The sequence below is a fragment of the Desmodus rotundus genome, chromosome 9, assembly GCF_022682495.2.
Source record: "Desmodus rotundus isolate HL8 chromosome 9, HLdesRot8A.1, whole genome shotgun sequence".
NCBI classification, from domain to species: domain Eukaryota; kingdom Metazoa; phylum Chordata; class Mammalia; order Chiroptera; family Phyllostomidae; genus Desmodus; species Desmodus rotundus.
Window position 1 is genome coordinate 15,547,789 of NC_071395.1, and position 12,892 is coordinate 15,560,680.

Here is a 12,892-nt window from a genome sequence, read left to right on the forward strand (position 1 = left end):
TTCCATCAAATCTCTCTGTCCTTCATATCAATCAAAGATCCATTTCTTTAGCTAAGAGAGGCTTACAAGAAGGGAAACTCATTTCCATCTTACAAAAAAATTCTGCACCTTAGATTCTATAAAACTCAGGGTTAAGGATTTGTTTAAAGATATTAACACTGTTTATAGTGTTATAAATTATGTGGAATGAAAGTATACCTTTCAAGTTGATGGGGCCATGTGCGTAGGAAGAAAAAGGAATGAAGTCTCGGTATGACCCTTCTCTTACTTACCTCCCCTTTCCACTGATAGCAAGAACATTGAGAATTCACGCAAATCTCAAAACCAAGTGCCCACAGCAGCACTTAATGCCTGCACACCCCTTCCAATTAGAGCTAGTTTGTAATGCAATGCAATTTATTCCATTATAATACAGTTACTTTAGTGATTGTAATTCCTTTCGTGCCAGTTAAGGCTGCCCCGGAAACGACATCTTGCAAATAATGACTTCATCTTCACACACTTAATCAAAATCCAAAGGTGGACTTAAAGATTTCTTTATTTGCATTAAATTATTCAACCACATTTCCGGGTATCGACAGTCATGACTTTTGCAGGGAATTCCAGTTTCCTATGACTTCAAGCTATTTCTTACGTGTCTGCCTAAAAGAAATCCTGGCTAAAAGATCGCTTCCTGCTTTTATTTTTATGGGCTTTTGGTTGGGGGGGGCAGAAGGTTTGCTTTTCGTTAGAGGAGAAAGCACAGCACTTTCCACCGAGCCCCACAGCACCGCCGACGGTGCCTCCGGGCAAACCCGAGATCTGAGATTTGCGCGCTCCGCGCGGCTGCGCTCTTTTGGCCCCGCGGGCCGCCGTAGCACCGGAAGCAGTGATTGGCTGAGGCTGAAAGAGTCACTGCCTCGGCGGTTTTGGTTTCAGTTTCAGTTTCGTCCCATTGTCGGCGGAGGCCCGGCTTGTGGGGCGCCTAGCGTGGGGAATCGCCAGGTGAGCCCGGGAGCGCGCGGGCCGTTGGTAGCCCCAGGGTTCCGTCGCCCGCAGCAGGGTGGGGAGCCGCAGCGGAGCCTGCGGGTGGCCGGTCCTCGCGGCAGCCGCGCGTGGCGCCTGGAATGGCATCCGCGGTGGTCGCCGCCGCGATCGCTGAGCCCGTCCCCGAGACCCCCTCCCGGAGGGGCGCCTGGACCGCGCCATGTGGAATGGCAGCCGCGGGGCCGCACGGATTTGGCTTCCGAGTGCGCTCCTCTTTGTCGAAGTTCCGCAGGGAACCCCGGCTTTAACGTGGGGATTCGGCGGGAAAGCGGACTCCGAACACGGCCAGGCTTCGCGGGGCTGACAGAGCTGCAGGGCGTTGCCTGCCGGCCTGCAGCCGTCGGGGAGTAAGAGCTGGACCAGCCCACCCTGGCAGGTTGGGGATTCCCACCCACGATTGTCTGGCGTTAAGGTCGATCGGCAGGGCTTTTGTGTGTAGGGGTGCGCGCGCGTTCCTCGCAGGTTTGGGTTTTTTAGTTTTAGTTTTTCTGTTGCTGTTGTTCAGGATGTCGGGGATGAGGGTGATGCAGATAAGGACGATCGTGATTTAATGTGCCTTGCTTAGTAATAGTACAAGTATAGTGTAGAAAAATTGAAAATACTGAAGAGCTTAGTGAAAAAAAAAACCTTACAAAACCCTTCCACTTACAATTTCTTTCCATATTCTACTCTTGCCTGTGCTAATTTCTCCTTGAGCTAACATTACCTGTTTTATTACTTCACAGTATATTTAGCATTCCAATTCATTTAAAAATTCTTCCTGAATATCCTAATTTTGCATTTTCTTTTGATCGGCCACCTGGTCAGTCCATCATTGTGTAGGTCCCATGAATTACTCAGCCATCCCGACTGTGGGGCCTTTAGGGTATTTGTGAATTCTTGCTTCATTGTAGCGTCCCACATTATACTGTCATTAACCTTTTTTTAAAGCTGTGTTTTAGATTATTTACTTGGACTAGCTTCTGAGAAGTGAAATTATTGGAATAGGTGCTGTGTTCCAGTGAGGTCTTTTCAGCTCTGCAAACACATTGCCAAATTGGTTAACAAAACAGTCTTGGTCCTTTACATCATTCCAGCAGGACTGTGCCCATTTCCCTAAAAGTATGACAACTCATAATACACTTCTCGTGCACCAACCAGTGACGCTGAGCCTCCCTTCGGAATTTTTTTGTAATAGGAGTGTTGGGTAATTCCATTTGTGTGAATTTTGTGAAGGAGTCTTCAGAGATATTGCTAGTATGTGTGTGTTACTGGCGTTACTGCTGCACGGGCTGACTGACGGTTGGATCGCGGAAGTGATCTAGCATCACTGCCTTATTTTGCAGATGAGGAACCGGAGGCCTTGAGAGGCGGAGTGAGTTACCCAAGGCACACAGCTAATTAACCAGCAGAGCTGGGATTAGGACTCAGGTGTCCTGCCTCCCAAGTGAGTACTCTTGATGCTGCATTGGGTGGTCTCAGTCAGCTGCCATACTCGGTGTCAGAATTGAAAACGATACTTGCATCGCTTGGACTAACCTGTCCTTTTACAGTCTCACCAACAAGTCACAGAGATGGGATCATCCGAGGGACCTGTGACACTGAAAAATGGGAAGGTGACCGTTTTCAGGGCCAGGGCTGGAAACCCGTTGTTTGGAATGGCAACCCCTTGAAGATTGTTGGACAGTTGTTTTCAGATTCTCTAAATGTTGGGGTAAAATAGTCAGTTATAATTGTACTCTGTCGTCTGGTTAGAACTCGGCTGTTCTTATGTGTTATACCTTGAAGTTTTGTTTTGTTTTTGTTTTTTAAGCTCCTTGTGACTTTAAGACCAGAGAACAATGCTTTTTTTGATTTAGGGATCACAGCAGTTTCTCACCCACAGTTGACATTTTGGGCCAGATCACGTTTTGTTACGAGGGCTGCCTTATCCTTTGTAGGAGGACAAGCAATATTCTTGGTCTCTACCTACTAGATGCCATAGCACCACGTCCTCATTCAGGACAATCCAAAGTGTCTCCAGACACTTCCAAATGTCCCTGAGGAAGGGGGGGGGTGTGGCAAAGTGTCTCCTGGTCGAGAACCACTTGCTTATAGGGGTTATTTGGAGCATTTCATGTGAATACCCAAGCCCATTGCCTAGACAGCCTGATTATGGGAAGGCTTCAGGAGTCCGCATTTTAGCAAGCATCTCCGCTGATTCGGATGCAGCTGCTTCTTGTACAATCCAGAAACATTTCTCTTTTGTGCATCTTTTATCTGGTGGTCAATAAAGAGATGTTACTATGTTACAGCTGCTATTCGTCATTATACCTGTAGTTGGGCTGGGGGAGGGACAGAGATTTGTCCCGGCACTGCCCTTCCGTGCCTCTTCCATAGGCCTGGGCGGCATGCTTAGGTACCAGAGATACCAAATGAGTAAGACATCTGGCCTGTTCCCGAGAAGCCTAGAACCCCCTGAGGGAGACTGGCCCCCCGAATGCCATTTAGGTATTTCGAGAGCTGTCCTTAGTGTCTGATGCCCGCTCAGACACTGGCGTGTTCTGCTAACGTGCGTTCGCTTGGCTTGTAATGTTACGTTTCCACACACTTTTTTGCTTTTCAATTTTTTTCACCCTAAACTGTAAATTCTCTACAAGTAGGTGGAAGTTTACAGGTAAACACGGCCAAGAGACAAGAATTGGCGTGTCTCCTGCTCAGTGATACAGCTCCAAGTCACATTAGCTAACGTTTCTCCCTGTTTGACCATTCTGATTCTTTGCAGGCTGATGTCCTTGCAGTGATGGAGGCTTTTTGCCCAAAGCTGCTTCTTTCCCACTAAGTCTCCCACCGCCTCTGGCCATTCCCCAGGTTTCGCAGGAGGGCTCTGGGTGCAGCCTGAGCTCTGCTTACCGCCTCACCAGGTGGCGTGTGAGTGGCTCCTGACCAATGCCTGGCACACGGTGGGGTGAAGAAAATTTCATTCTCCACCCCACCGCATGCTTTTTCCTGAAGAAAATCTACGGGGCACTTTGCAGGTATTCTCATCCTAGACCTCTCAGAAGTTTCCCATGGAAAATACACTGCCTTCGACTTAATAGCCACGTGTGAAGATGGGTAATTAGAACAAGCCTGACCTGGAGTCGGGGGAAGTGGAGGCACAGAGGGTGACCATGGCTTTATTTTGAAGGGAGGGGTTTCGTCAAGGTAACCCTGCAGAAAGGAGGCCTTTGTCCTCTTACATGTGTGGTTCAAGAGGCTTTTCTCTCCCTTCCGGAATGGTCAGAACGGTTCCTTCTGCCTTACCCAATTTAAAAGATGAAAACTTAAAATTACGTGAGCCAAGTGATGGGAAAAATTGTGATGTCGAGACCAATTTAGTCACACAAAATGGATGTATGGGCAAGTCATTAAGTAACGGGGAGTACCAGGGAAGCCTAATGAAGACGGATGTAATAGCCATGGTCTCCTAAAGTGATGGATAAAATGTGTTTGAAGCAACATCCGCTTTCCAAATAACTCTTACGGTATTTTTTCGAGAGATTTAGCAGAATGTAGATGCTCTGGAGAATGAGAGGGAAGTGTGCTGCTGGTCTCTCCTTTCAGGTGGCTCACACTCTTTTGAGGGAGAAAAGACCTGTATAAAAAAATTAAACAATATAAGACAGTAATCGGCGACAGGTTACATCAAATACAGCCAGATGTGAAGCTGAGTGGTACCAGAGCAAAGGGGGTGGCATGTGCCCTCTCTGTCTCCGGGGCACAGCAGTGCTCATGCAGGCCTCTGCTTCAAACGCTCCGATGTCCCCTGTCCCCTGCCACCGACACAGTGTTTCCCCAGCCGGCCGGTTAACAGGAGTCTCCCAGGCTTGTGCAATCAGGTGCCCACGTCCTGCCCAGAATCTCCAAGTGGCCAAAAGGGCTCACCTTTGGGAAATGGCCCGAGAGGCCCAAGCCCAGGCCCCTGTAGCCTGACCTGCCATGCAGCCCAGGAACGCAGCCCCGCTGCCTTCTGCGGCTGCGGCCTGTCCTGTTCGAGTAGATCTGCTTGCATTGTCCAGTGCCTCTGGCAGGCTCGCTCTCCTTTCCGCTGGCGGGCCCTGTCCTGCACACTCGGCCAGGCCTGGGCTGACTGCGTCTCCTCTGTGTGCTGTTCTCTGCATAACTCTGCCCAAGGACGTACAACGTGGAAACTCTCCCTTTACATGCTGTTTGTTTTGGTGTGTCGCCTGCTTTGGAGTGTGCGGAGGGCCCAAGACCATGTCTTGTTGGTGTTATGTCCCCACCCAGCCTGTGCCTGACACTTAGGTGTGGAAGAAAGTTTAAGGTGTTGAATCCCTTCAGAAAGAACCCGCTGTTAGTGGAAGTAAGGATGAGGTTTAAACGGCAGAGGTGCCGTCTTTGATGAGCTTAGAAGAGGAATGGTATCTGCTTTTTCAAAAGACGAGGGACGATAATATAAGAATTTGGGCATAACTAACACCATCAGTTACACAACTAATAGTCTAGGTTCGTATTCTTTTTTCTGTCATTGACCGGATAAGATAGTTAATATCCCTGTGAACTAGGTTTTCACATCATAATGCATCTCAGTGGTTTTTGAACACAAAATAAACAGCTAGTTTGATCTCTGTCTTGTATATGAAGGAACTGGCATAATGGGATTTAGCACCTGATAGGAAATGAACCTAAGACTCACGGGGTGAGTCCCTATCAGGCCCTGGGGGTTAATAGTCTCTCTGGATCCACTCAGCCACAACACAGCACAGGGTCATTCCGCACATAAATACGGCGGTTTACAGATGAATGGGAAGATTTGTTTCTTACTAAACTCATTAAAGGTACTGAGTCTGTTTCAGTATTTACCTTGTATTTATTTATTGTTCCCTGTGCTCAGAACAGCTTGAATCACATTGTTGTGTGGTCTGGGTCCTGAATGAATAGAGGTTGTCCAGAATAGTGGTGATAATTTCAGTTATCTGTTGAGACTGTGTAGCAAAAAAATTAAGTGGCAACTCAGTGGGAAAGTTGAATTAAAATCTGTTGAGCAAAATAATCGATTGATCCCAGTAAAAGTTTTTCAAGCCTCGGGGAAATGGAGTGGACGAGGGTGGTCCCTATAACAGCCACAGATTCAAGAGTAGTTTTGAAACTTACATTTTCTGTTCTTTAACTTAGGATGCTGACTTTTCTTGGTATTTCCAAAGTCTTTGTACGCTCAGTTTTTGCTTAACTACAGTTATGTTACATTTGTTTACTGGAATATTTTGAGAGATAACTTACATAACAAGATGAGTTTTAAAAGGCGTGATGGGCAGTTCTGTATATCTCATGTGATTGGTTGGGTGCGTAATGCTCTTTCTGTGTTTCAGACTCCTGTTATGCTTACGTTTTAAAACTAGTTTTCTTTATTATGTAGAGTATATGTGTGCTATAATTATAATAGAATAAAAATCTTTGACTGCATTAGCAACTTTCAGGGTGCTGCATGAGGTTGCAATTTTGGCCATGACTTACTGGCTGTGTGACCTTGGGCATGATGTTTAACCCTGCCTGTGTCGACGTCGTCTGTAAAACGAGGATAAAAACAATACCTGCTTCACCAGGTAGTGCGGTTTAAATGGACTTAGTGCTGGCGTGGAGGGCGTTCAGATAGTAACTCTCAGTTATGATTGTAACTACTTCCAGAGGTACTAGTTTGGCATCAGTCGTTTGTAAGTGTGTCTACAGTATATAACAGACTTCAGAATAGGGCTGATTTGAGCTCGAATGCCACTGCCATTGCTTTTGGGGGCAAATTATTTCATCTTTCTGTGTGCCTTTATTTTCATTAGCAAAATGCGGATATGAAGCCCTTCTTCCCAGGGTTCTTGTAAAGATTAAATTTGGTAGTGTCTGTCAGGATCTTAGCAGAGTGCCCAGCATAAATAAAATAAGCATTTCGTAGAGGGGAGGGTGGAAGTGGTGGTAATGGGCAGGCTGGCGTGCGTAAGGCAGCAGCAGCGACAGGTGGTGACCAGCAGCCCTGTGAGCGCAGGGCTCTTCTGCAGTGGGGCCGGGTCGGGGCTGGTGAGGGGCTGGTGACGGGCTGGTGACGGGTCGGTGGGAAAGGCTCAGCGTAGTGCCCGGCAGCCCTCGCAGGTCCCGCACACGTGTGAGCTGCCATGGGGTCGTGGGGTCGTGCTGGGTCTTCCGTGGGCTGCTTTGACACTGGGTCTTCTGGAAGAGCCCCAGGGCTTTTCAGCTGAGGAGCTAACTTTTGTCCTTACCTTTACCGCTCCGTTCCAGGTGTCTGATCAGGATTGCCAAAATGAGTCTGCGGAAGCAAACCCCCAGTGACTTCTTAAAGCAAATCATCGGACGGCCTGTTGTGGTGAAATTGAATTCTGGAGTGGATTATCGAGGTAATATTTTTCTGCTTCATTCTCACTGGTGTAATTAAGAAAGTAAATATGACTTGCTGATTTTTATTAATATCTTAAATGGACCCTGTGGACCAAAGAAAGCACTGGTTGTCAACAGTTGCCATGCCGCTGCTTTCTCTGCCTCTGAGACGGTTGCTTTCAGAGACACCACTCCCGACACCAGCCCGTGCTCGGGCTTCAGGGTGTTCGTGTGACTGTGGCCTCCTGCCTCCCCTGGGGCCTTGGGACCAGCCAGGGCTGCCCAGTCCCCTCAGGCAGGAAGGGCCGGCTGGGTGCTGAGGAGCTCAGGGCACAGCGGCACCTGCTCCTGCGGGAGGGTTCAGGGCTGGCAGCTGCTACCCTGGCAGTGTCGTTTTCCAGCGCGAGCTTCCAGCACACAGAACACGCGGGGTCCCCAGAGTCACCTTTCTGTGCTTTCACAGGATGCTCTTTTTAAGGCGGTGACACTACTGAAATGAACTTTGTGGGAGAAACGGCACCAAATTCCATTTTTAAAAGTCACTAAGTTCCTAGTCTTCCGACATTAAGATAGGTTAAATTCCCTGGAATGTTTTTCAGGTACAGAAGACGAATTCATGAGCAGAGGTTTGTGGCCTTTTTCTTAGTCTCTTGTTTGAGTCATTCTTGGTCTCTTTACTGAATGATGACAGTAATCTCCTGAGCATTTTCCTCTTTTCACACATGCAGACTTAACTTTACTGGGAGCTCACTGAGGGTCCAGTGTGTGCCGAGCTCTTCATTTTCATTTTCTGTTCCCAGAAGCCCTTTGCGATCTCTGTTGGCTGTGCCCACCTCGTCAGGAGGGAACTGGGACGCCAACTCAAGCTTGGCTCCAACGCCTTGTTAAGAGATCACTCTGCTGTTCATGTAGTGTTTTGATGTCTTAATAACATGTCTCCAGTTTAATTTGATTTTGCAGTGAAACTCATGGATTTATACTGATTAGTGAGATATCATGAATTCCCTCTGTACTGCTTCTCACCCTTGAACTTCTGATGAGCCCGAAAGGGTATGTGGTCCACTTGTGGAGATCCGAGCATGCTCAGCAGTCGATTCGGGTGGAGACACTGGGTTTGGTGTCTTCTCATTGCCCCCTTCATTGAGGGGGTCAGCAAACAGCTTGACCTTCTTGTCTCTGCTCTGTAGTGGAAATTTTTCTGTTCTTAAAGGTAATGTATGTTGTGGGTCTTTTTCTTCCTTTTCTCTTTAAAAGAAATTTCAAAGCAAATAATGGAGAATAGTAGACTCCAGAAGAAAGCAAAATCTCCCAAAATTCTGCTGCCCAGAAACAGTGAGCTTTACCGATTTGAACCTGTGTCCATGTCAGCATGGTTTCACAGGCGTGGGGTCAGCCGCGCCTGCGCCCTGGTGTTCTTACAGGAAAACGTGCCTTCTGCCCTCTGACCGCACAGTGTGCAGTGGCCGCGTGGGTGTGCCCCTTGTGGCCCTGCTGCAGTCCTGCGTTGGTTTTTAACCAGCACAGCTCTGCTCCTTTGCCGTGTCTCTAACAGTTGTTCAAGCATCTCTCCGAATGGACTCCCGGGGCCGCGGTTTCTGAGTCACAGAGCCGGTCAGACAGGCGGCCCTGGGACAGCGTGCGTTCTCTTCCAGGTTTGCGACAAGTAATGCCGCATTTCATTTCCATTTCTCCGTTTACTAGTGAGGCTAACCATCCTTTCCCATGGGTAGTCGTCATAAATTCTTTCCTTTCACGAATGTGCCTGTTCATGTTTTCTGTACTGTTAAAGCACAATGTTGTACACTGTTGAGAGCGTTACTACAACGAATGCTCTCATTTTGTGGTTGAGTAAAAACCAAACAAACAAACAAACAAAAAACCCCCAGCTCTCTGACAGTTTTTCTTTAGGTTTGACAAAAACTTGGTGTTTTCTGTGAGTCACTGTAGTTTATCTGTTAGAGATAGGGATTACAATTATAACCTCCCGGAACCTAGTTCTTAAAAAAACCAAACTTCTGCTATGAGAATAGATCTTTTTATTAGAAGTGGACATTTTATTTTGAAACGCTTCTGATGCATTTTCAAACAGATTTGCATATTATGTCTCAGAAGTTTCTTGCTTTTATGGTTGTTTAATCATAAAATTAATACATCAGGAAATAAACTGTAAAGTTGAATCTTAAGTATTCTTTTGACAGGAAGTAATTGTTAATATTCACAGTCCCTTCTGATTCTTTGAAAGTTTACAGGCTTTGGCAGAATTCTGTTGGGTTAATGTCTTGTGCTCTCATTACACACAATTTTGAAAAGAAAGTTTTGTTTAGAGGATAATGGGGCCAGAAGCAGAGAGTGAGGAGCATATTAATGAAGTTGAGGCTTAATGAAGCTATCGACTTGGTTAATTGAATCAAATTTGTAGTATTTGCTTTCACTTAAAATTTTTTTCCTTGAAAAGGGCACTTTAAGTTAGAGAAGTGAGAGGCTTTTATGTATTTTTTTTCATCTTTTGAAAAAAATCACCTGGTCAAATTTTGCAAAATTAAACCATCTTGGCACAACTAAAATGATTCACTCAATTTCCTTGAAAGCTGCCTAGAATGATTTAGCCGTTTTTCTGTATTAGCCTGGATTTCAAAATATTGTAACTGTAACAGAACAGAAAGGGACGTGTTACAGTGCGGCATGCTGCCTTGCATTCCCAAGCTGCTCTCCACCGCGAGACGCAGCTTGAAGATGCTCTTTCAGGAGCACCTGCTGTCTCCTCTTCTGTTATTTTAACAGATTGTGGGGACTTCCTCCTCACCCTGGAGGACATTCATTTGCTGCAGTGGATGCTGTGAAAGAGCGAAATAAATCTGCCAGACCTGTGTTTCACTCAGTGGCTAAACTAAGAAATGCCACTGGAAGTGAGGAGTCTTGGCTAATGGTCATTTGCTCCCGCACAATTGCCCACTCCCTTTTTTGGTTTTCAGAGAAGGGTGTTCTATTATTCTAGTTTTGTGAAGGCTTTTAAAGTTGCTGTTGTCACACATACCACGAAAAAAGTGACAGTTGGTGGTTTTTCCTGCCTTCACACTGTATGCTTCTAGCCTCTGTTCAGATGGGCGTGAAGTAGAAACATTTTCTTGTATTTCTGTCTTCTGTGTTCTGGTTACACTGTGCATTTTTATATTAAGCATGTAAGAGCTAATAAATAAAGAGATTGTGAGCTCTTAGGTATGCCCTGTGATTTTCAGCTCTTATTTGCTTTGTATGTTTTCTCTTTGACTCAATCTGTCTCCAGGGGTCCTGGCCTGCCTGGACGGCTACATGAACATAGCCTTGGAGCAGACGGAGGAATACGTAAATGGACAACTGAAGAATAAGTATGGGGATGCGTTTATCCGAGGAAACAATGGTAGTATTCCTTCCCTCTAATTATACAACATCTGAAGTAAGCCTTTGTGTTTACAGTCAGTACCACCAGTGGGTTTTCTAGATAACATAGAAGTTCAGTTTTAGTTTTGCTTTACTTTTAAATTCTTATATCTCAGATCTTCAGTGTGGCCATTTTTTTAGTAGCTTTGTGGAATTTTGGAACTGGGAATTCTCCCCTCCCTTTGCCGAGGAGGAACTGAGGGTGAACTGACCCAGAACCCTGTTCTGTTGAGTACAATTGATTACATGCCCGCAGCACTGCCTCTCACCCTGGGAGCTGGAGCCGGAGCTGTGAGTCGTCTTCGGTTCACATCGCTGGGCAGTCAGCTTGTGCTGTTGGCACTCCGTCTGTTAGTCACTCGAATGCCCTTTGCGGAGAGTCTCTCCTTTAGTTCGACAGAAGTGACCAAGTCGGAAACACGGTTCTAAAGTTACTCAGCTTTTTAACAGCTAATATGTTACTGTGATTATTGAGTTTATTTTTAAGTACCTTGTTTAAAAACACATTATCTCTGAAGTCATTTGACATTTTCAGGGGGAAGGGACATCACAACCAAGGGAAATATGCGCTGACCCTTCCCACATTTTGGTCCCATTCCCCAAATGGAGGTCTGGGTCTCTCGAGTTTGGGGGTTTTTATTGACGGGCATTTTCTAGTTACGGGGTATCTTCTTCAACCCCCTTAGAAGTCTGATCCCTCTACTGTGAACTAAACACCCGACTTACTGCCGGTGTCCCATCTAGTGCCCCGTGGCTTTGTTTGCTTTTTAGTTCTTCTCACACATAAAATGTCTCCTCCCATTTTTCATACTGTTTTTACTTCTTACACTCACTAAGAAACGTACGATTCTCCTCCATCTCAAGACAACTGATAGCCAGTCAGGTGCAGGGTCTGTGAGTGGTGATAGGGTGGGTCCTGCCACATGAACAGGATGCCTAGAACGTGTCCCCCTTCCCAGGGATGTCCTTACTGTCATTCTGATGCTTCCCTTCATCTGGCTTTTTCCACGACGTAGTCATCAGTGGTCATTAGTTTTAGACTCCCAGAGTCACATCCTTGACTCTTAGGAGAGGGCCTGGGCCTACTCGGTCAGTCTGTGCTGTGCTTTGATCCAGATGTCTCCGCATGTTCGCTTTGAACAAATCTCGGAATCTGAGTCGGCCTTGAGGGGCGGGAGGGGAGGCACACCTCGGGTGAAGGGCGACCAGAGTGACCCAGCCACCGCACTCGGTGCCACGTCTCCTGAAGAGTTCGGTCTGGGAGGTCACCAGGGGCCTGGCAGAGCAAAACTCTGGCTGACACCAAAGGTTGATATTTTTCCAGGGAACTCAGAATAAGGACGTGGGGTTTTTTGTTTGTTTGTGTGTTTAATACAAACTCCTCAGCCCTTGTTTATCCTGTTGCAATTAAAAAATTAAACAGCAAATTTAGAGTTTCTGTTGGGGAGATGGATGAAAATACAGTCTTTATTTGTAGTCTGAAGTCTGGCCTGGTAAGATTGATTGATTTACGTTACTTTGTAATTACCCGTCATTATAAAACATCCTTGGAGTCTAGTAACGTCCACAGGCATTGTGTTTTATCCCACTGGTCCCAGCAGTCAGTCCAACGTGTGGCTGACACTAGACCGCAGTCCTGTGAGACGCTGGACCCAGGTCTGCGCTCACAGGACCCGTCTTCCCTGGCGCTGGAGTTTCCCGTGCCGTGGGAAACGTCCCTCTAAACTTGCAGAGGTGTCAGGCCAGAATCCGTTTGCTTTTGAACTTGCTGGTACGCTACTTCGGGACAGGTTCTCAGCGCGTGTCTTTTCCGTTGCAGTGTTGTACATAAGCACACAGAAGAGGAGGATGTGACGGCGGCGGGAGCCCGGTTCCCTTTGTGCTCGGATGCATTTTTTTATGAGCTCTTTTCCTTTTTAATATAATTTGTCGTATTTCATAAAAGTCGGTGATTTTTCACTGACATGAGTAAGTAAATGTATAAAATGGTGGATTTAATTGTAAAGAATTCTTTCATATTTAAGTTTCAGTCATTTTCTTTTACCTCTATGTCAGTGTGCAGAATATAAAAAAGAATAAAAAAAGGAAAATCTTTTGTTTCTCCCTG

General features: G+C 46.3%; 1 protein-coding gene across 2 annotated transcripts; it reads left to right on the plus strand.

Moving 5' to 3' along the window:
* Window positions 1-871: 871 nt before the first annotated feature.
* Window positions 872-12,892, plus strand: LSM6 (LSM6 homolog, U6 small nuclear RNA and mRNA degradation associated). Of its 2 annotated transcripts, XM_024569095.3 has the most exons (5): window positions 872-984; window positions 2,352-2,452; window positions 7,273-7,388; window positions 10,652-10,765; window positions 12,605-12,892. In XM_024569095.3, exons 3-5 carry the CDS (start codon window positions 7,295-7,297, stop codon window positions 12,637-12,639), a joined length of 243 nt encoding a protein of 80 aa, XP_024424863.1. In that variant the 5' UTR covers window positions 872-984; window positions 2,352-2,452; window positions 7,273-7,294; the 3' UTR covers window positions 12,640-12,892. The 2 variants fall into 2 exon arrangements, with proteins under 2 accessions (XP_024424863.1, XP_045058600.1); XM_045202665.2 differs by lacking the exon at window positions 2,352-2,452 and having other exon boundaries at window positions 891-984.